General features: G+C 41.5%; 1 protein-coding gene across 1 annotated transcript in view; it reads left to right on the top strand.

The window, feature by feature from the left end:
- LOC137421293 (transcription factor Sox-6) overlaps positions 1 to 19,505 on the top strand; it is a 474,574-nt gene extending 455,069 nt beyond the window's left edge. Inside the window, exon 15 of the mRNA XM_078781950.1 lies at positions 18,234 to 19,505. Coding sequence (XP_078638076.1) covers positions 18,234 to 18,534 — 301 coding nt within the window. The 3' untranslated portion in view covers positions 18,535 to 19,505. The remainder of the gene's footprint in view (positions 1 to 18,233) is intronic.
- Positions 19,506 to 23,861: the final 4,356 nt, after the last annotated feature.

Here is a 23,861-nt window from a genome sequence, read left to right as displayed (position 1 = left end):
ACCAAAAAAATTTGCACCTCCATATCTCTGAATGTGCTGAATAGAAAAAATTGAGACATGGCTCATTGTAAAGAACTCTCCATGTGGAATAAAACATGTTAATGATGACGTCATCGGTCACGTGGTCCGGCCGCCATCTTGGAAAAACCGAAAAACGTTGCACCTCCAGTGCTGAATAGAAAAAATGAGACATGGCTCATTGGAAAGAACTCTCCATGGGGAATAAAATATGTTAATAATGACGTCATCGGTCACGTGGTTCGGCCGCCATCTTGGAAAAACCAAAAAACTTAGCACCTTGATATATCTCCGGAAGTGCTGAATAGAAAAAATTGAGAGGTGGCTCATTGTAAAGAACTCTCCATGGGGAATAAAATATGTTAATGATGATGTCATCGGTCACATAGTTCGGCCGCCATATTTGTCCTAAATGGCCTACAAAAAAGTAAATTCCGGCAAGTCCTCGGTCTCTGACCGATTTTTCATCTGTTTGTTACTTGCCGGAAAAATTTTCCGGCAAGTATGTTGATCTGTTCGTTTGTTTGTTACTTGCCGGAAAAATTTTCCGGCAAGTATGTTGATCTGTTCGTTTGTTTGTCTGTCTGTCTGTTTGTCTGTCTGTTTGTCTGTCTGTTTGTCTGTTTGCAGCACTGCGTCTACACCGTTGCACGGAGAATCGCCAAACTTTGCACACATAATGGTCTTGCCCTCTAATATACTGTGCCTCAATGATGACGTCATCAGTGACGTGGTTCGGCCGCCATCTTGGAAAAACCGAATAAATTTGCACCTCTATATCTCCGAAAGTACTGAACAGAAAAAATTGAGACATGGCGCATTGTAAAGAATTCTCCATGGGGAATAAAATATGTTAATGATGATGTCATCGGTCAGGTGGTTCAGCCGCCATATTTGTCCTAAATGGCCGATAAAAAAGTAAATTCCGGCAAGTCCTCGGTCTCTGACCGATTTTTCATCTGTCTGTCTGTTTGTCTGTCTGTTTGTTACTTGCCGGAAAAATTTTCCGGCAAGTATGTTGATCTGTTCGTTTGTTTGTCTGTCTGTCTGTCTGTTTGTCTGTCTGTTTGTCTGTTTGCAGCACTGCGTCTACACCGTTGCACGTAGAATCGCCAAACTTTGCACACATATTGGTCTTGCCCTGGAATAGACTGTGCCCAATTGATGACGTCATCGGTGACGTGGTTCGGCCGCCATCTTGGAAAAACCGAAAAACTTTGCACCTCTATATCTCCGAAAGTACTGAACAGAAAAAATTGAGACATGGCTCATTATAAATAACTCTCCATGGGGAATAAAATATGTTAATGATGACGTCATCAGTCACGTGGTTCGGTCGCCATCTTGGAAAAACGGCAAAACGTTGCGCCACTATATCTCCAAAAGTGCTGAACAGAAAAAATTGAGACATGGCTCATTGTAAAGAACTCTCCATGGGGAATAAAATTTGTTAATGATGACGTCATATGTCACGTGGTTCGGCCGCCATCTTGGAAAAACCGAAAAACTTAGCACCTCTATGTGTCCAAAAGTGCTGAATAGAAAAAATTGAGACATGCCTCATTGTAAAGAACTCTCCATGGGGAATAAAATATGTTAATGATGACGTCATCGGTCACGTGGTTCGGCCGCCATATTTGTCCTCAATGGCCAATAAAAAAGTACATTCCGGCAAGTCCTCGGTCTCTGACCGATTTTTCATCTGTCTGTTTGTCTGTTTGCAGCACTGCGTCTACACCGTTGCACGGAGAATCGCCAAACTTTGCACACATAATGGTCTTGCCCTCTAATATACTGTGCCTCAATGATGACGTCATCAGTGACGTGGTTCGGCCGCCATCTTGGATAAACCGAATAAATTTGCACCTCTATATCTCCGAAAGTACTGAACAGAAAAAATTGAGACATGGCTCATTGTAAAGAACTCTCCATGGGGAATAAAATATGTTAATGATGACGTCATATGTCACGTGGTCGGCCGCCATCTTGGAAAAACGGCAAAAATTTGCACCACTATATCTCCAAAAGTGCTGAACAGAAAAAATTGAGACATGGCTCATTGTAAAGAACTCTCCATGGGGAATAAAATATGTAAATGATGACGTCATCAGTCACGTGGTTCGGTCGCCATCTTGGAAAAACGGCAAATCGTTGCGCCACTATATCTCCAAAAGTGCTGAACAGAAAAAATTGAGACATGGCTCATTGGAAAGAACTCTCCATGGGGAATAAAATATGTTAATGATGACGTCATCGGTCACGTGGTTCGGCCGCCATCTTGGAAAAAACGAAAATTTTTGCACCTCGATATCTCAAAGTGCTGAACAGAAAAAATTGAGACATGGCTCATTGTAAAGAACTCTCCATGGGGAATAAAATATGTTAATGATGACGTCATCGGTCACGTGGTTCGGCCGCCATCTTGGAAAAAACGAAAATTTTTGCACCTCCATATCTCCGAAAGTCCTGAACAGAAAAAATTGAGACATGGCTCATTGTAAAGAACTCACCATGGGGAATAAAATATGTTAATGATGACGTCATCGTTCACGTGATTCGGCCGCCATCTTGGAAAATCCGAAAAACTTTGCACCTCCATATCTCCGAAAGTGCTGAATAGAAAAAATTGAGACATGGCTCATTGTAAAGAACTCTCCATGGGGAATAAAATATGTTAATGATGACGTCATATGTCACGTGGTCGGCCGCCATCTTGGAAAAACGGCAAAACTTTGCACCACTATATCTCCAAAAGTGCTGAACAGAAAAAATTGAGACATGGCTCATTGGAAAGAACTCTCCATGGGGAATAAAATATGTTAATGATGACGTCATATGTCACGTGGTTCGGCCGCCATCTTGGAAAAAAATTGCACCTCCATATCTCTGAAAGTGCTGAATATAAAAAATTGAGACATGGCTCATTGAAAAGAACTCTCCATGGGGAATAAAATAAGTTACTGATGACGTCATCTATCACGTGTTTCGGCCACCATATTTGTCCTAAATGGCCGATAAAAAAGTACATTCCGGCAAGTCCTCGGTCTCTGACCGATTTTTCATCTGTTTGTCTGTTTGTCTGTTTGTCTGTTTGCAGCACTGCGTCTACACCGTTGCACGGAGAATCGCCAAACTTTGCACACATAATGGTCTTGCCCTCTAATATACTGTGCCCCAATGATGACGTCATCGGTGACGTGGTTCGGCCGCCATCTTGGAAAAACCGAATAAATTTGCACCTCTATATCTCCGAAAGTACTGAACAGAAAAAATTGAGACATGGCTCATTGTAAAGAACTCTCCATGGGGAATAAAATATGTAAATGATGACGTCATCAGTCACGTGGTTCGGTCGCCATCTTGGAAAAACGGCAAATCGTTGCGCCACTATATCTCCAAAAGTGCTGAACAGAAAAAATTGAGACATGGCTCATTGGAAAGAACTCTCCATGGGGAATAAAATATGTTAATGATGACGTCATATGTCACGTGGTCGGCCGCCATCTTGGAAAAACGGCAAAACTTTGCACCACTATATCTCCAAAAGTGCTGAACAGAAATAATTGAGACATGGCTCATTGTAAAGAACTCTCCATGGGGAATAAAATATGTTAATGATGACGTCATCAGTCACGTGGTCGGCCGCCATCTTGGAAAAACGGCAAAACTTTGCACCACAAAATCTCCAAAAGTGCTGAACAGAAAAAATTGAGACATGGCTCATTGTAAAGAACTCTCCATGGGGAATAAAATATGTTAATGATGACGGCATCGGTCACGTGGTTCGGCCGCCATCTTGGAAAAATGGGAAAACTTTGCACCACTATATCTCCAAAAGTGCAGAATGGAAAAAATTGAGACATGGCTCATTGCAAAGAACTCTCAATGGGGAATAAAATATGTTAATGATGACGTCATATGTCACGTGGTTCGGCCGCCATCTTGGAAAAACCGAAAAACTTTACACCTCCATATCTCTGAAAGTGCTGAACAGAAAAAATTGAGACATGGCTCATTGTAAATAACTCTCCATGGGGAATAAAATATGTTACTGATGAAGTCATCAGTCACATGGTTCGGCCGCCATCTTGGAAAAACCGAAAAACTTTGCACCTCCATATCTCCGAAAGTGCTGAACAGAAAAAATTGAGACATGGCTCATTGTAAAGAACTCGCCATGGGGAATAAAATATGTTAATGATGACGTCATCAGTCACGTGGTCGGCCGCCATCTTGGAAAAACGGCAAAACTTTGCACCACGATATCTCCAAAAGTGCTGAACAGAAAAAATTGAGACATGGCTCATTGTAAAGAACTCTCCATGGCGAATAAAATATGTTAATGATGACGTCATATGTCACGTGGTCGGCCGCCATCTTGGAAAAACCGAAAAACTTTGCACCTCCATATCTCCGGAAGTGCTGAACAGAAAAAATTGAGACATGGCTCATTGGTAAGAACTCTCCATGGGGAATAAAATATGTTAATGATGACGTCATATGTCACGTGGTCGGCCGCCATCTTGGAAAAACCGAAAAACTTTGCACCTCCATATCTCCGAAAGTGCTGAATAGAAAAAATTGAGACATGGCTCATTGTAAAGAACTCTCCATGGGGAATAAAATATGTTAATGATGATATCATCGGTCACGTGGTTCGGCCGCCATATTTGTTCTAAATGGCCGATAAAAAGTACATTCCGGCAAGTCCTCGGTCTCTGACCGATTTTTCATTTGTCTGTTTGTCTGTTTGTCTGTTTGTCTGTCTGTCTGTCTGTTTGCAGCACTGCGTCTACACCGTTGCACGTAGAATCGCCAAACTTTGCACACATATTGGTCTTGCCCTCGAATAGACTGTGCCCAATTGATGACGTCATCGGTGACGTGGTTCGGCCGCCATCTTGGAAAAACCGAAAAACTTTGCACCTCTATATCTCCGAAAGTACTGTAGAGAAAAAATTGAGACATGGCTCATTGTAAAGAACTCTCCATGGGGAATAAAATATGTTAATGATGACGTCATCCGTCACGTGGTCGGCCGCCATCTTGGAAAAACAGCAAAACTTTGCACCACTATATCTCCAAAAGTGCTGAACAGAAAAAATTGAGACGTGGCTCATTGTAAAGAACTCTCCATGGGGAATAAAATATGTTAATGATGATGTCATATGTCACGTGGTCGGCCGCCATCTTGGAAAAACGGCAAAACTTTGCACCACTATATTTCCAAAAGTGCTGAACAGAAAAAATTGAGACATGGCTCATTGTAAAGAACTCTCCATGGGGAATAAAATATGTTAATGATGACGTCATCAGTCACGTGGTCGGCCGCCATCTTGGAAAAACCGAAAAACCTAGCACCTCCATATCTCCGAAAGTGCTGAATAGAAAAAATTGTGACATGGCTCATTGTAAAGAACTCTCCATGGGGAATAAAATATGTTAATGATGATGTCATCGGTCACGTGGTTCGGCCGCCATCTTGGAAAAACCGAAAAACTCTGCACCTCCACATCTCCAAAAGTCCTGAATAGAAAAAATTGAGACATGGCTCAATGTAAAGAACTCTCCATGGGGAATAAAATATGTTAATGATGACGTCATCAGTCACGTGGTTCGGCCGCCATATTTGTCCTAAATGGCCAATAAAAAGTACATTCCGGCAAGTCCTCGGTCTCTGACCGATTTTTCATCTGTTTGTCTGTCTGTCTGTTTGTCTGTTTGCAGCACTGCGTCTACACCGTTGCACGGAGAATCGCCAAACTTTGCACACATATTGGTCTTGCCCTGGAATAGACTGTGCCCAATTGATGACGTCATCGGTGATGTGGTTCGGCCGCCATCTTGGAAAAACCGAAAAATTTTGCACTTCTATATCTCCGAAAGTACTGAACAGAAAAAATTGAGACATTGCTCATTGTAAAGAACTCTCCATGGGGAATAAAATATGTTAATGATGACGTCATCAGTCACGTGGTCGGCCGCCATCTTGGAAAAACGGCAAAACTTTGCACCACGAAATCTCCAAAAGTGCTGAACAGAAAAAATTGAGACATGGCTCATTGTAAAGAACTCTCCATGGGGAATAAAATATGTTAATGATGATGTCATATGTCACGTGGTCGGCCGCCATCTTGGAAAAACGGCAAAACTTTGCACCGCTATATCTCTAAAAGTGCTGAACAGAAAAAATTGAGACATGGCTCATTGTAAAGAACTCTCCATGGGGAATAAAATTTGTTAATGATGACGTCATATGTCACGTGGTTCGGCCGCCATCTTGGAAAAACCAAAAAAATTTGCACCTCCATATCTCTGAATGTGCTGAATAGAAAAAATTGAGACATGGCTCATTGTAAAGAACTCTCCATGTGGAATAAAACATGTTAATGATGACGTCATCGGTCACGTGGTCCGGCCGCCATCTTGGAAAAACCGAAAAACGTTGCACCTCCAGTGCTGAATAGAAAAAATGAGACATGGCTCATTGGAAAGAACTCTCCATGGGGAATAAAATATGTTAATAATGACGTCATCGGTCACGTGGTTCGGCCGCCATCTTGGAAAAACCAAAAAACTTAGCACCTTGATATATCTCCGGAAGTGCTGAATAGAAAAAATTGAGAGGTGGCTCATTGTAAAGAACTCTCCATGGGGAATAAAATATGTTAATGATGATGTCATCGGTCACATAGTTCGGCCGCCATATTTGTCCTAAATGGCCTACAAAAAAGTAAATTCCGGCAAGTCCTCGGTCTCTGACCGATTTTTCATTTGTTACTTGCCGGAAAAAATTCCGGCAAGTATGTTGAACTGTTCGTTTGTTACTTGCCGGAAAAATTTTCCGGCAAGTATGTTGATCTGTTCGTTTGTTTGTCTGTCTGTCTGTTTGTCTGTCTGTTTGTCTGTCTGTTTGTCTGTTTGCAGCACTGCGTCTACACCGTTGCACGGAGAATCGCCAAACTTTGCACACATAATGGTCTTGCCCTCTAATATACTGTGCCTCAATGATGACGTCATCAGTGACGTGGTTCGGCCGCCATCTTGGAAAAACCGAATAAATTTGCACCTCTATATCTCCGAAAGTACTGAACAGAAAAAATTGAGACATGGCTCATTGTAAAGAACTCTCCATGGGGAATAAAATATGTTAATGATGACGTCATATGTCACGTGGTCGGCCGCCATCTTGGAAAAACGGCAAAAATTTGCACCACTATATCTCCAAAAGTGCTGAACAGAAAAAATTGAGACATGGCTCATTGTAAAGAACTCTCCATGGGGAATAAAATATGTAAATGATGACGTCATCAGTCACGTGGTTCGGTCGCCATCTTGGAAAAACGGCAAATCGTTGCGCCACTATATCTCCAAAAGTGCTGAACAGAAAAAATTGAGACATGGCTCATTGGAAAGAACTCTCCATGGGGAATAAAATATGTTAATGATGACGTCATATGTCACGTGGTCGGCCGCCATCTTGGAAAAACGGCAAAACTTTGCACCACTATATCTCCAAAAGTGCTGAACAGAATAATTGAGACATGGCTCATTGTAAAGAACTCTCCATGGGGAATAAAATATGTTAATGATGACGTCATCAGTCACGTGGTCGGCCGCCATCTTGGAAAAACGGCAAAACTTTGCACCACAAAATCTCCAAAAGTGCTGAACAGAAAAAATTGAGACATGGCTCATTGTAAAGAACTCTCCATGGGGAATAAAATATGTTAATGATGACGCCATCGGTCACGTGGTTCGGCCGCCATCTTGGAAAAATGGGAAAACTTTGCACCACTATATCTCCAAAAGTGCAGAATGGAAAAAATTGAGACATGGCTCATTGTAAAGAACTCTCAATGGGGAATAAAATATGTTAATGATGACGTCATATGTCACGTGGTTCGGCCGCCATCTTGGAAAAACCGAAAAATTGTGCACCTCCATATCTCTGAAAGTGCTGAATAGAAAAAATTGAGACATGGCTCATTGTAAAGAACTCTCCATGGGGAATAAAATATGTTAATGATGACATCATAGGTCACGTGGTTCGGCTGCCATCTTGGAAAAACCGAAAAACGTAGCACCTCCATATCTCCAAAAGTGCTGAATAGAAAAAGTTGAGACATGGCTCTTTGTGAAGAACTCTCCATGGGGAATAATATATGTTAATGATGACGTCATCTATCACGTGGTTCGGACGCCATATTTGTCTTAAATGGCCGATAAAAGAGTACATTCCGGCAAGTCCTCGGTCTCTGACCGATTTTTCATTTGTCTGTCTGTCTGTCTGTCTGTCTGTTTGTCTGTCTGTTTGCAGCACTGCGTCTACACCGTTGCACGTAGAATCGCCAAACTTTGCACACATATTGGTCTTGCCCTGGAATAGACTGTGCCCAATTGATGACGTCATCGGTGACGTGGTTCGGCCGCCATCTTGGAAAAACCGAAAAACTTTGCACCTCTATATCTCCGAAAGTACTGAACAGAAAAAATTGAGACATGGCTCATTGTAAAGAACTCTCCATGGGGAATAAAATATGTAAATGATGACGTCATCAGTCACGTGGTTCGGTCGCCATCTTGGAAAAACGGCAAAACGTTGCACCACTATATCTCCAAAAGTGCTGAACAGAAAAAATTGAGACATGGCTCATTGTAAAGAACTCTCCATGGGGAATAAAATATGTTAATGATGACGTCATATGTCACGTGGTCGGCCGCCATCTTGGAAAAACGGCAAAACTTTGCACCACTATATCTCCAAAAGTGCTGAACAGAAAAAATTGAGACATGGCTCATTGTAAAGAACTCTCCATGGGGAATAAAATATGTTAATGATGACGTCATCAGTCACGTGGTCGGCCGCCATCTTGTAAAAACGGCAAAACTTTGCACCACAAAATCTCCAAAAGTGCTGAACAGAAAAAATTGAGACATGGCTCATTGTAAAGAACTCTCCATGGGGAATAAAATATGTTAATGATGACGTCATCAGTCACGTGGTCGGCCGCCATCTTGGAAAAACCGGAAAACTCTGCACCTCCACATCTCCAAAAGTCCTGAATAGAAAAAATTGAGGTATGGCTCATTGTAAAGAACTCTCCATGGGTAATAAAATATGTTAATGATGACGTCATCGGTCACGTGGTTCGGCCGCCATATTTGTCCTAAATGGCCGATAAAAAAGTACATTCCGGCAAGTCCTCGGTCTCTGACCGATTTTTCATCTGTTTGTCTGTTTGTCTGTTTGTCTGTTTGCAGCACTGCGTCTACACCGTTGCACGTAGAATCGCCAAACTTTGCACACATATTGGTCTTGCCCTGGAATAGACTGTGCCCAATTGATGACGTCATCGGTGACGTGGTTCGGCCGCCATCTTGGAAAAACCTAAAAACTTCGCACCTCTATATCTCCGAAAGTACTGAACAGAAAAAATTGAGACATGGCTCATTGTAAAGAACTCTCCATGGGGAATAAAATATGTTAATGATGACGTCATCAGTCACGTGGTCGGCCACCATCTTGGAAAAACAGCAAAACTTTGCACCACTATATCTCCAAAAGTGCTGAACAGAAAAAATTGAGACATGGCTCATTGTAAAGAACTCTCCATGGGGAATAAAATATGTTAATGATAAGGTCATATGTCACGTGGTTCGGCCGCCATCTTGGAAAAACCGGAAAACGTTACACCTCCATATCTCCGAAAGTCCTGAATAGAAAAACTTGGGACGTGGCTCAATGTAAAGAACTCTCCATGGGGAATAAAATATGTTAATGATGACGTCATCAGTCACGTGGTTCGGCCGCCATATTTGTCCTAAATGGCCAATAAAAAAGTACATTCCGGCAAGTCCTCGGTCTCTGACCGATTTTTCATTTGTCTGTCTGTCTGTTTGTCTGTTTGACTGTTTGCAGCACTGCGTCTACACCGTTGCACGTAGAATCGCCAAACTTGGCACACATATTGGTCCTGCCCTCTAATATACTGTGCCCAAATGATGACGTCATCGGTCACGTGGTTCGGCCGCCATCTTGGAAAAACCGAAAAAATTTGCACCTCGATATCTCAAAGTGCTGAACAGAAAAAATTGAGACATGGCTCATTGTGAAGAACCCTCCATGGGGAATAAAACATGTTAATGATGACGTCATAGGTCACGTGATTCGGCCGCCATCTTGGAAAAACGGCAAAAAAATTGCACCGCTATATCTCCAAAAGTACTGAACAGAAAAAATTGAGACATGGCTCATTGTAAAGAACTCTCCATGGGGAATAAAATATGTTAATGATGACGTCATATGTCACGTGGTCGGCCGCCATCTTGGAAAAACGGCAAAACTTTGCACCCCTATATCTCCAAAAGTGCTGAACAGAAAAAATTGAGACATGGCTCATTGTAAAGAACTCTCCATGGGGAATAAAATATATTAATGATGACGTCATCAGTCACGTGGTCGGCCGCCATCTTGGAAAAACGACAAAACTTTGCACGACGAAATCTCCAAAAGTGCTGAACAGAAAAAATTGAGACATGGCTCATTGTAAAGAACTCTCCATGGGGAATAAAATATGTTAATGATGATGTCATATGTCACGTGGTCGGCCGCCATCTTGGAAAAACGGCAAAACTTTGCACCACTATATCTCCAAAAGTGCTGAACAGAAAAAATTGAGACATGGCTCATTGTAAAGAACTCTCCATGGGGAATAAAATATGTTAATGATGACGTCATCGGTCACGTGGTTCGGCCGCCATATTTGTCCTCAATGGCCAATAAAAAAGTACATTCCGGCAAGTCCTCGGTCTCTGACCGATTTTTCATCTGTTTGTCTGTCTGTCTGTTTGCAGCACTGCGTCTACACCGTTGCACGTAGAATCGCCAAACTTTGCACACATATTGGTCTTGCCCTGGAATAGACTGTGCCCAATTGATGACGTCATCGGTGACGTGGTTCGGCCGCCATCTTGGAAAAACCGAAAAACTTTGCACCTCTATATCTCCGAAAGTACTGAACAGAAAAAATTGAGACATGGCTCATTGTAAAGAACTCTCCATGGGGAATAAAATATGCTAATGATGACGTCATCAGTCACGTGGTCGGCCGCCATCTTGGAAAAACGGCAAAACTTTGCACCACTATATCTCCAAAAGTGCTGAACAGAAAAAATTGAGACATGGCTCATTGTAAAGAACTCTCCATGGGGCATAAAATGTTAATGTTGACGTCATAGGTCACGTGGTTCGGCCGCCATTTTGGAAAAACCGAAAAATTTTGCACCTCCACATCTCCAAAAGTGCTGAATAGAAAAAATTGAGACATGGCTCATCGTGAAGAACTCTCCATGGGGAATAAAATATGTTAATGATGACGTCATCGGTCACGTGGTTTGGCCGCCATCTTGGAAAAACGGCAAAACTTTGCACCTCCATATCTCTGAAAGTACTGAATAGAAAAAATTGAGACATGGCTCATTGTAAAGAACTCTCCATGTGGAATAAAAAATGTTAATGATGACATCATCGGTCACGTGGTTCGGCCGCCATCTTGGAAAAGCTTTGCACCTCTATATCTCCGAAAGTGCTGAACAGAAAAAATTGAGACATGGCTCATTGGAAAGAAATGTCCATGGGAAATAAAATATGTTAATGATGACGTCATAGGTCACGTGGTTCGGCCGCCATCTTGGAAAAACCGAAAAAATTCGCATCTCCAAAAGTGCTGAATAGAAAAAATTGAGACATGGCTCATTGGAAAGAAATGTCCATGGGGAATAAAATATGTTAATGATGACGTCATCGGTCACGTGGGTCGGCCGCCATATTTGTCCTAAATCCCCAATGAAAAAGTAAATTCCGGCAAGTCCTCGGTCTCTGACCGATTTTTCATCTGTCTGTCTGTTTGTCTGTTTGCAGCACTACGTCTACACCGTTACACGTAGAATCGCCAAACTTTGCACCCATATTGGCCTTGACCTGGAATAGACTGTGCCCAATTGATGACGTCATCGGTAACGTGGTACGGCCGCCATCTTGGAAAAACCGAAAAGCTTTGCACCTCCATATCTCCGAAAGTACTGAGCAGACAATATTGAGACATGGCTCATTGAAAAGAACTCTCCATTGGGAATAAAATATGTAAATGATGACGTCATCAGTCACCTAGTTCGGCGGCCATCTTGGAAAAACCGAAAAACTTAGCAGTTCCATATTTCCAAAAGTGCTGAATAGAAAAAATTGAGACATGGCTCATTGAAAAGAACTCTCAATGGGGATTAAAATATATAAATGATTACGTCATAGGTCACGTGGTTCGGCCGCCATCTTGGAAAAACCGAAAAATTTAGAACCTCTATATCTCCAAAAGTGCTGAATTCAAAAAATTGAGGCATGGCTCATTGTAAAGAACTCTCCTTGGGGAATAAAATATATTTAGGATGACGTCATCATTCACGTGGTTTGGCCGCCATCTTGGAAAAACCGAAAAACATCACCTCTGCATCTCCAAAAGTTATGAATAGAAAAAATTGAGACATGGCTCATTGTAAAGATCTCTCCATGGGGAAAAAAATATGTTAATGATGACATCATAGGTCACGTGGTTCGGCCGCCATCTTGGAAAAACCGAAAAACGTAGCACCTCCATATCTCCAAAAGTGCTGAATAGAAAAAGTTGAGACATGGCTCTTTGTAAAGAACTCTCCATGGGGAATAATATATGTTAATGATGACGTCATCGGTCACGTGGTTCGGCCGCCATATTTGTCCTAAATGGCCGATAAAAAAGTACATTCCGGCAAGTCCTCGGTCTCTGACCGATTTTTCATCTGTCTGTCTGTTTGTATGTCTGTCTGTTTGCAGCACTGCGTCTACACCGTTGCACGTAGAATCGCCAATCTTTGCACACATATTGGTCTTCCCCTGGAATAGACTGTGCCCAATTGATGACGTCATCGGTCACGTGGTTCGGCCGCCATATTGGAAACACCGAAAACATTTGCACCTCTATATCTCCGAAAGTACTGAACAGAAAAAATTGAGACATGGCTCATTGTAAAGAACTCTCCATGCGGAATAAAATACGTAAATGATGACGTCGTCAGTCACGTGGTTCGGCCGCCATCTTGGAAAAACGGCAAAACGTTGCGCCAATATATCTCCAAAAGTGCTGAACAGAAAAAATTGAGACATGGCTCATTGTAAAGAACTCTCCATGGGGAATAAAATATGTTAATGATGACGTCATCAGTCACGTGGTTCCGCCGCCATCTTGGAAAAACCGAAAAAATTTGCACCGCTATATCTCCAAAAGTACTGAACAGAAAAAATTGAGACATGGCTCATTGTGAAGAACTCTCCATGGGGAATAAAATGTGTTAATGATGACGTCATCAGTCACGTGGTCGGCCGCCATCTTGGAAAAACAGCAAAACTTTGCACCACTATATCTCCAAAAGTGGTGAACAGAAAAAATTGAGACATGGCTCATTGTAAAGAACTCTCCATGTGGAATAAAATATGTTAATGATGACGTCATATGTCACGTGGTTCGGCCGCCATCTTTGAAAAACCGGAAAATTTTGCACCTCCATTTCTCTGAAAGTACTGAACAGAAAAAATTGAGACATGGCTCATTGTAAAGAACTCTCCATGGGGAATAAAATATGTTAATGATGATTCCATCGGTCACATGGTTCGGCCGCCATCTTGGAAAAACGGGAAAAATTTGCACCACCATATCTCCGAAAGTACTGAACAGAAAAAATTGTGACATGGCTCATTGTAAAGAACTCTCCATGGTGAATAAAATATGTTAATGATGATGTCATCCGTCACGTGGTCGGCCGCCATCTTGGAAAAACGGCAAAACTTAGCACCACTATATCTCCAAAAGTGCTGAATAGAAAAAATTGAGACATGGCTCATTGTAAAGAACTCTCCATGGGGAATAAAATATGTCAATGATGACGTCATCGGTCGCGTGTTTCGGTCGCCATCTTGGAAAAACCTAGCACCTCCATATCTCCGCAAGTGCTGAATAGAAAAAATTTAGACATGGCTCATTGTAAAGAACTCTCCATGGGGAATAAAATATGTTAATGATGACGTCATCAGTCACGTGGTTCGGCCGCCATCTTGGAAAAACCGAAAAACTTTGCACCTCCACATCTCCAAAAGTCCTGAATAGAAAAAATTGAGACATGGCTCATTGTAAAGAACTCTCCACGGGGAATAAAATATGTCAATGATTACGTCATCAGTCACGTGTTTCGGCCGCCACCTTGGAAAAACCGAAAAAAATTGTACCTCCATATCTCCGAAAGTGCTGAATGGGAAAAATTGAGATATGGCTCATTGTAAAGAACTCTCCATGGGGAATAAAATATGTAAGTGATGATGTCATCGGTCACGTGGTTTGGCCACCATCTTGGAAAAACCGAAAATCTTGGCACCTCTATATCTCCAAAAGTGCTGAAAAGAAAAAATTGAGACCGCTCATTGTAAAGAACTCTCCATGGGGAATATAATATGTTAATGATGACGTCATCGGTCACGTGGTTCGGCCGCCATATTTGTCCTAAATGGCTGATAAAAAAGGAAATTCCGGCAAGTCCTCGGTCTCTGACCGATTTTTCATTTGTCTGTCTGTTTGTCTGTCTGTCTGTCTGTCTGTTTGTCTGTGTGTTTGCAGCACTATGTCTACACCGTTGCACGTAGAATCGCCAAACTTTGCACACGCATTTGTCTTGCCCTCGAATAGACTGTGCCCAATTGATGACGTCATAGGTCACGTGGTTCGGCCGCCATCTTGGAAAAACCGAAAAACTTTGCACCTCCATATCTCCGAAAGTGCTGCACAGAAAAAATTGAGACATGCTTCATTGTAAAGAACTCTGCACGTTGAACAAAATATGTTAATGATGACGTCATCATGCACGTGGTTCGGCCGCCATCTTGGAAAAACCGAAAGAACTAGCACCTCCATATCTCCGAAAGTGCTGAATGGAAAGAATTGAGACATGGCTCCTTGTAAAGAACTCTCCATGGGTAATAAAATATGTTAATGATGACGTCATCGGTCACGTGGTTCGATCGCCATCTTGGAAAAACCGAAAAACTCAGCACCTCTATATCTCCAAAAGTGCTGAATAGAAAAAATTGAGATACGGCTCATTGTAAAGAACTCTCCATGGGGAATAAAATACGTTAATAATGATGTAATCGGTCACGTGGTTCGGCCGCCATATTTGTCCTAAATGGCCGATAAAAAAGTAAATTCCGGCAAGTCCTCGGTCTCTGACCGATTTTTCATTTGTTTGTTTGTCTGCTCACTTATACTTGCCTGCAGGTCACAATTTTAAACCGATCTTCACGAAACTTCACCAAATGGTAGAGTTCGTGGTCCGACAAAATCCTATATATTTTTGAGGTAAAAAGGTCAAAAAGTCAACATAGGTCAATGGTCAACCACTTTTTTCAAATTACTAAAATCCTCAATTTTCATCCGATTGACTTGAAATTTGAAACGGATTTACATATCGGCTAACTGAATTCAACCACCAATTATTTTGAGATCAGCATAGGCCAAAAGGTCAACATAGGCCAAAGGTCAACAACCATTTCAAATTTTAAATCCTCAATTTTCATCCGATTGCCTTGAAATTTGAAAACGATTTTCATTTCAGCTAACTGAATTCAACCACCAACTATTTTTGAGATCAGCATAGGCCAAAAGGTCAACATCAGCCAAAAGGTCAACATAGGCCAAATTTCTAAAATTGTCAATTTTCATCCGATTAACCTGAACTTTGAAGACGATTTGCATATCAGGTCACTAAATTCAACCACTAATTATTTGAGGTCAAAAGGGTGCTCTACTGAGTGCCATGCTACTTTGTTCTGTTTTGCCAAGTGTTACTCTCTGAGTGATTTTTCATTTGTTTGTCTGTCTGCTCACTTATACTTGCCTCCAGGTCACAATTTTAAACCGATCTTCACGAAACTTCACCAAATGGTAGAGTTTGTGGTCCGACAAAATCCTATGTATTTTTGAGGTAAAAAGGTCAAAAGGTCAACATAGGCCAAAGGTCAACTACTTTTTTTCAAATTACTAAAATCCTCAATTTTCATCCGATTGACTTGAAATTTGAAACGGATTTACATATCGGCTAACTGAATTCAACCACCAACTATTTTGAGATCAGCATAGGCCAAAAGGTCAACATAGGCCAAAGGTCAACCACTTTTTTCAACCCTACTTTCAATTGACTTGAAATTTGAATAGGATTTACAAATCGGCTAAATGAATTCAACCACCGACTATTTTTGAGATCAGCGTCGGCCAAAAGGTCAACATAGGCAAAAGGTCAACTACTTTTTACAAATTGCTAAAATCCTCAATTTTCATCCGATTGCCTTGAAATTTGAAAAGGATTTTCATTTCAGCTAACTGAATTCAACCACCAATTATTTTTGAAATCGGCATCGGCCAATAGGTCAACATCGGCCAAATTTCTAAAATTGTCAATTTTCATCCGATTAACTTGAACTTTGAATACGATTTGCATATCAGGTCACTGAATTCAACCACTAATTATTTGAGGTCAAAAGGATGCTCTACTGAGTGCCATGCTACTTTGTTCTGTTTTGCCAAGTGTCACTCTATGAGTGATTTTTCATTTGTTTGTCTGTCCGCTCACTTATACTTGCCTACAGGTCACAATTTTAAACTGATCTTCACGAAACTTCACCAAATGGTGGAGTTAATGGTCCGACAAAATCCTGTATATTTTTGAGGTAAAAAGGTCAAAAGGTCAACATAGGCCAAAGGTCAACCACTTTTTTTCAAATTACTAAAATCCTCAATTTTCATCCGATTGACTTGAAATTTGAAACGGATTTACATATCGGCTGACTGAATTCAACCACCAACTATTTTGAGATCGGCATAGGCCAAAAGGTCAACATAGGCCAAAGGTCAACCACTTTTTACAAATTTCTAAAATCCTCAATTTTCATCCGATTGACCTGAAATCTGAATCGGATTTGCATATCAGCTTAATGAAACCAACGACCAACTATTTTTGAGGTCAACATAGGCCATAAGGTCAACATAGGCCAAAGGTCAACAACCATTTCAAAATTTCTAAAATCCTCAATTTCAATCCGATTGACTTGGAATTTGAATGGGATTTTCATGTCAGCGTACTGAATTCAACCACCAACTATTTTGGAGATCAACATTGGCCAAAGGTCAACCACTGTTTTTCGAATTACTAAAATCCTCAATTTTCATCTGATTGACTTGAAATTTGAATATGATTGTTATATTAGCTAACTGAATTCAAGCACCAACTATTTTTGAGGTCAACATAGGCCAAAAGGTCAATCCAGGCCAAATTTCTAAAATTGTCAATTTTCATCCGATTAATGAAAAATTTGAAGACGATTTGCATATCCGGTCACTGAATTCAACCACTAATTGTTTTTGGGGTCAAAAGGATGCTCGACTGAGTGCCATTCTACTTTGTTCGCTTTTGCCAAGTGTTGCTCTCTGAGTGATTTTTTTCTGTCTGTCCGTCCGTCGATCGCCTACAGGTCACAATTCTAAACCGGTCATCATGAAACTTTACCAAGTTGTAGAGGTCGTCAGAGCTGAGAAGTGTTTTGATATTGAGGTCAAAGGTCATCTTGAGGTCAAATTTCTAAAATCGTCATTTTTCATCTGATGTACTTGAAAATTAAACAGCAATTGCATAGAGCCTCACAAAATTGGGGTTTGAAGTCAAAAGGTCAAAGGTCAACTCAAGGTCAAACTTCTAAAATAATCAATTTTCATCTGAAAAATTGTAAATTTTCATCTGATTGACTTGTGAAATAAATAGCAATTGCATTGTACATCACTGAATTGGGAAGCCAACTATTTTTAGGGACAAAGGTGAACTCAAGGTCAAACTGCTATCATCAATTTTCATCTGAAAAGTAATCAATTTTAATCCAAGTGACCCGAACTTTGATTAAGATTGTCAATTTTAATCTTAATGCAATGGCCAATTTGATGTATCCATGGCAACTTTTTTTGGGAGGGAAGGTGGATTTTGCAAGTATTGTGCTCTGCAAGATATCTTTCTTGTTTTTGTTTATTTTTGTTTTTCTCACTTTGTTTTTCTTCCATTCTTTCCTTTTCCTTTAATACCCAACATACCAGTCCTCAGCCTCCAATCCCCATGTCAGCTTCCAGCCTGTCCTACTCGGGGGCCTACAGCTTGGCGAGCCGGGGCCCTGCCTCATCCCCACGTCTCTCGGAGCGGTCCAGTGGATCAGGAAGCCCGCCCACCACCCTCGCCGGGGCCTTTAGTGGGCTCCCGTTTCCTGCTCAGTCCATCTCCATGCCAGGGAGGCACATCAACGGGAACGTTGGTGGCACAGCCGAGGCCTTCACCTTTGAAGATGATGATGTTGGGGACTACAGCAGCTGTAACGAACTTGAAGCAGAGCATCCCAAGTAGACGAGTGGCCAATTTAATGTGGCCTAAGCTTCCGGTGTTCTTGCGGCCAACACGTCATTTTACTGAGCGCTCAGGTCGCCGGGACATCTCCCCTCTGAGCCCCCGTCTCTCTGCTGCTCGGCATCTTTATAATGAAGGTCGTTTTTCAGTTTATTTCCCTCCTTTCTGTTTTTTTTTTTTTGTTTCGCATCGAAAAGGTAGTACATACGGAATCGTTGTTTACAAAACAGCATTTGCCCTGAAATGACTTTTGCACGGCAATGAAGACGCCGGTCATCCTCACGGCCTGCCGACGAGAGTGTAGGAGGATGACTGTATGGGCATATGGAAAAATGAGTTCTCTTTAAGAAACAACCGAACAGTTTGAAGTTGTTGTTTTGCTTTGACAAAACATTCTAACAAGACAATGGTCCAGTTGAAGCGGCGACGGTGCGGTTGTCCAAGAGTCTCGGACATCTTTGCCAAGAACCTGCTCCGCTCCATGGACTCATTTTAATTCTTTATTTTTGTTTGTTTGTTTTTTTGTTTTTTTCTGCCAGCTTTCCATGCTCAGCTTGAGAGCTTTTTATCCCCTACCTTTGTAAATTCCTTTTTGCTTCTTACCTTATGCTCCTTTTTAGAACAGATGCACTGTCTCATTCTTATTCACATCACTAGTAGCAATGACACAAACAATGGTGGCACGTTCGAGATGAAAATGACACACATAATCTTAGCTTCGATGTAGGGCTTTGACGTTTCTTTTTAACAGAATTAGTGTTCGTCTTGTGTTCAAGATAACTGAAATGTAATGACGTTTTGATAACAGCGTAATAATCGGATTATTTTAAGATTTCAAGAATTGAAGTCGATGACAGTACGTGCACTTTTAGGTCTTTGAAAAGTGTGCAATGTTCTTACTCATTAGGCCTAGATTGTTTGTTTTTTTCCTTTATAAACCATGGACCTTGAAGTTACCTTGAACACAAGTACAATACGAGCGTACTTAGCCTATTTTACAGACAGCTGCGGAGTAAGCCTTTGGTACAAAAACCTATATACTCAGCCTTATAGGCCTATAATACAGGCATGGACTTAAGCTTGTAACATGGACGGCTACGGCCCCGAGAGAGTCTGATGTAATCTGGGCCTCTTTGGTCAAGCAACAACCTGTCGTGAGCTTTACTTTGGTTTGTGGTTGAGCAAACTCTCGACGAGGCCAAGTTGAATGTGATGCGCAACTGGAAACTTGAAATTAATTCCAGGCACTGAAGTCTTAGTCAATCTCTCTCTCCCTCTCTCTCTCTCGTTCTCTCTCGTTCTCTCTCGTTTTCTCTCTCGTTTTCTCTCTCTCTCGTTTTCTCTCTCTCTCGTTTTCTCTCTCTCTCGTTTTCTCTCTCTCGTTTTCTCTCTCTCTCGTTTTCTCTCTCTCTCTCGTTTTCTCTCTCTCTCGTTTTCTCTCTCTCTCGTTTTCTCTCTCTCTCGTTTTCTCTCTCTCTCGTTTTCTCTCTCTCTCTCGTTTTCTCTCTCTCTCGCTTTCTCTCTCTCTCGTTTTCTCTCTCTCTCTCGTTTTCTCTCTCTCTCTCTCTCTCGTTTTCTCTCTCTCTCGTTTTCTCTCTCTCTCGTTTTCTCTCTCTCTCTCGTTTTCTCTCTCTCTCTCTCTCGTTTTTTCTCTCTCTCTCTCTCTCTCTCTCGTTTTCTCTCTCTCTCTCTCGTTTTCTCTCTCTCTCGTTTTCTCTCTCTCTCTCTCGTTTTTTCTCTCTCTCTCTCGTTTTCTCTCTCTCTCGTTTTCTCTCTCTCTCGTTTTCTCTCTCTCTCGTTTTCTCTCTCTCTCGTTTTCTCTCTCTCTCGTTTTCTCTCTCTCTCGTTTTCTCTCTCTCTCGTTTTCTCTCTCTCTCGTTTTCTCTCTCTCTCGCTTTCTCTCTCTCTCGTTTTCTCTCTCTCTCGTTTTCTCTCTCTCTCGCTTTCTCTCTCTCTCGTTTTCTCTCTCTCTCTCGTTTTCTCTCTCTCTCTCGTTTTCTCTCTCTCTCTCTCTCTCTCTCTCTCTCTCTCTCTCGTTTTCTCTCTCTCTCTCGTTTTCTCTCTCTCTCGTTTTCTCTCTCTCTCTCGTTTTCTCTCTCTCTCTCTCTCGTTTTCTCTCTCTCTCTCGTTTTTTCTCTCTCTCTCTCTCGTTTTCTCTCTCTCTCTCTCGTTTTTTCTCTCTCTCTCTCGTTTTCTCTCTCTCTCGTTTTCTCTCTCTCTCGTTTTCTCTCTCTCTCGTTTTCTCTCTCTCTCGCTTTCTCTCTCTCTCGTTTTCTCTCTCTCTCGTTTTCTCTCTCTCTCGTTTTCTCTCTCTCTCGTTTTCTCTCTCTCTCTCGTTTTCTCTCTCTCTCTCTCTCGTTTTCTCTCTCTCTCTCGTTTTCTCTCTCTCTCTCTCTCTCTCTCGTTTTCTCTCTCTCTCTCTCGTTTTTTCTCTCTCTCTCTCGTTTTCTCTCTCTCTCGTTTTCTCTCTCTCTCTCGTTTTCTCTCTCTCTCTCGTTTTCTCTCTCTCTCGTTTTCTCTCTCTCTCGTTTTCTCTCTCTCTCGTTTTCTCTCTCTCTCTCGTTTTCTCTCTCTCTCGTTTTCTGTCTCTCTCGTTTTCTCTCTCTCTCGTTTTCTGTCTCTCTCGTTTTCTCTCTCTCTCTGTCTCTCTCTATCATCATCATCATCATCATCATCATCATCATCATCATCATAATTTCTCCTCAACCTCTCAGGATTCCAGCAAAGAAGCCAAGACGAATACTGCATCCATTCTTGTGGTATACACTTCGTATCACCCATTACAGTTTATCTATTACATTGCTACCTTCAGAGGTACTAGGGGTTATAATATTGCAAGAACCTTCGATCAAATAAGGAACAGCAATGTAAAAAAAACCCGACATCAGCCGACCTGCCATCAATGAGTTGGTGGGGATTTGGCTCGTTTGAGATCTGAACAGCGACCTTTGATTGTCGGTAGCTAACTCAGGTAAATAAGCAGGAGAGGAGCTCAGCCAAGGTTCTTTTATTTTGTATTTCTTAGAAATGCCGCTTTGACGTAGAATGACACCTTTACGGCATTGAACACGATTCCCAAACATGTGATTTACAGTGTAAGCTTAAGAAGAGGACACATGACTTGTAGAGAGAGATCAGGTGCACCCCGCACATCATCGCTCCGCAACCCCAACCCTCAGCCTGCTCTTAGCAACATGATATCCCCTCTATTTAACAACATTTACTTACTAGACCTTTTACGACAATAATTACCTATTTATTACTCCCGCTTCGTATGTGTCCAAACTGTTTTGTAGATAATATCATGTAGATAAAGCGTCTCGTCCAAGCAACAGGCGCGCTTATGAAGGCGAAGTGAAATTCAATGGTGGCTATTTCCGTTAAAAAAGTCTCTGAACTGTTATTAGGAATGTTTGAAATGCTCATCGCTTCTTGTGCCACTTCCGGGTGTCATGGCGGTCGTGCATGAGTTAGATAATTCGAACGAGCACTGGTCTAAGTTAACGATGAATTGGTGTAAAGTTTAATCGGTGTAAAGTTTCGCTTCAAAACAAATTCTTGCCGGACGACGTGTGAATACAGAGCGGCGCTGCCGCGAAAGAGTGTTAAAGTTGTCGGTGTTATTTATGCAATTCTGGTTTGTTTGTTTGTTTGTTTGTGTTCATGTTTTTAGCTCCAAAGAGCACGTAACCGGAAAAAGAAGGCTTCTGCGTTGTCGTTTCTCCCCAAGATGACCTCACTCAAAAAGTTGGTCATCAACACCGGCTGTGACACCTACCTTTTACCTGGCTGACATCCATGTTCAAATTTATCAGCTGTTCTTGTTTTAACTTTTTTGACTAACAACCTCCTCCACTCTTTTCATAGTTAACAGCTAATGTCCACTTTCAACGTTACCACCTGTCTTCCATTTTGTTTTTACCTTTCTGGTAACTTTACCTTTCTGGTAACTCTGGTAACTTTCTGGTAACATCAAACTCTTCTCTTCCATTATTACCTGCTAAGCTCCATTTTTCAAGATAGTTGCCGGAAGGAGATTTCTCACCACTTCCTCCTACATCCTCCCCCACTCCTGTAAAGATATAAATTCAGCCGGATGGGCGACTTCCCTTTCGACTACAGACAAAAGTATTTCCTCTTCAACTTTACTGGAAGCATGCCATTTTCAACTTTGCCAGCAAACATACCATTTTCAACTTTACTGGTAAACATATCATTTTCATCCTTACCGGCAAACACACCTTTATCAACATTACCGACAAACATATGTTTATCAACTTTACTGGTAAACATACCATTTTCAACTTCACCGGCAACCCTCTCCTCTTCAAATTTATTGGCAAACTTCTCTTCAAATATACCGGTAAACATGCCTTTCCAACTTTACTGGCTACTCTTTCCTCTTCAACTTTTTCTGAGTATTTCCTCTTCAACTTTACCGGCAAACATACCATTTTCAACTTTACCGGAAAACATACCATTTTCAACTTTACCGGCAAACATACCATTTTCAACTTTACCGGCAAACATACCATTTTCAACTTTACCGGCAAACATACCATTTTCAACTTTACCGGCAAACATACCATTTTCAACTTTACCGGCAAACATGCCATTTTCAACTTTACCGGCAAACATACCATTTTCAACTTTACCGGCAAACATACCATTTTCAACTTTACCGGCAAACATACCATTTTCAACTTTACCGGCAAACATACCATTTTCAACTTTACCGGCAAACATACCATTTTCAACTTTACCGGCAAACATACTATTTTCAACTTTACCGGCAAACATACCATTTTCAACTTTACCGGCAAACATACCATTTTCAACTTTACCGGCAAACATACCATTTTCAACATTACCAGCTACCCACTAATCAACTTTACCAGCTGACTTCCCCTGTTCAACTTTACCAGCTACCATCTCCACTCCGAATTTATGGCTACCCTTTCTTTTTCGAATTCACTGGCGATCCTTTCCTCTTCAAATTTACCGGTAAACACGCCCTTTTCAACTTTACTGGCTACCCTCCTCTTTTCAACTTTAACAGCTACCTTCTGCGCTTAAACCTTACGGACTTCCCACTCCTGTTCAACTTTGCCGGCTACCCTCTCTCTTCAACTTTACTAACTGACTTCCCCTTTACAAATTTACTGGCAAACCTCCCTTGAACTCTACCAGCTACCCTTTCCCCTTCCACTTTACCAGCTACCTAATCCTCTTCAACTTTACTGGCTACCCGCTCCTCTTCAATTTTACCGGCTACCCGCTCCTCTTCAATTTTACCAAGTACCTGCTCCTCTTCAATTTTATCAGGT

This window comes from Myxine glutinosa, chromosome 1 (assembly GCF_964187855.1).
Source record: "Myxine glutinosa chromosome 1, kmMyxGlut1.1, whole genome shotgun sequence".
NCBI classification, from domain to species: Eukaryota; Metazoa; Chordata; class Myxini; order Myxiniformes; family Myxinidae; genus Myxine; species Myxine glutinosa.
This window is presented reverse-complemented; position numbering and strand designations above follow the sequence as displayed.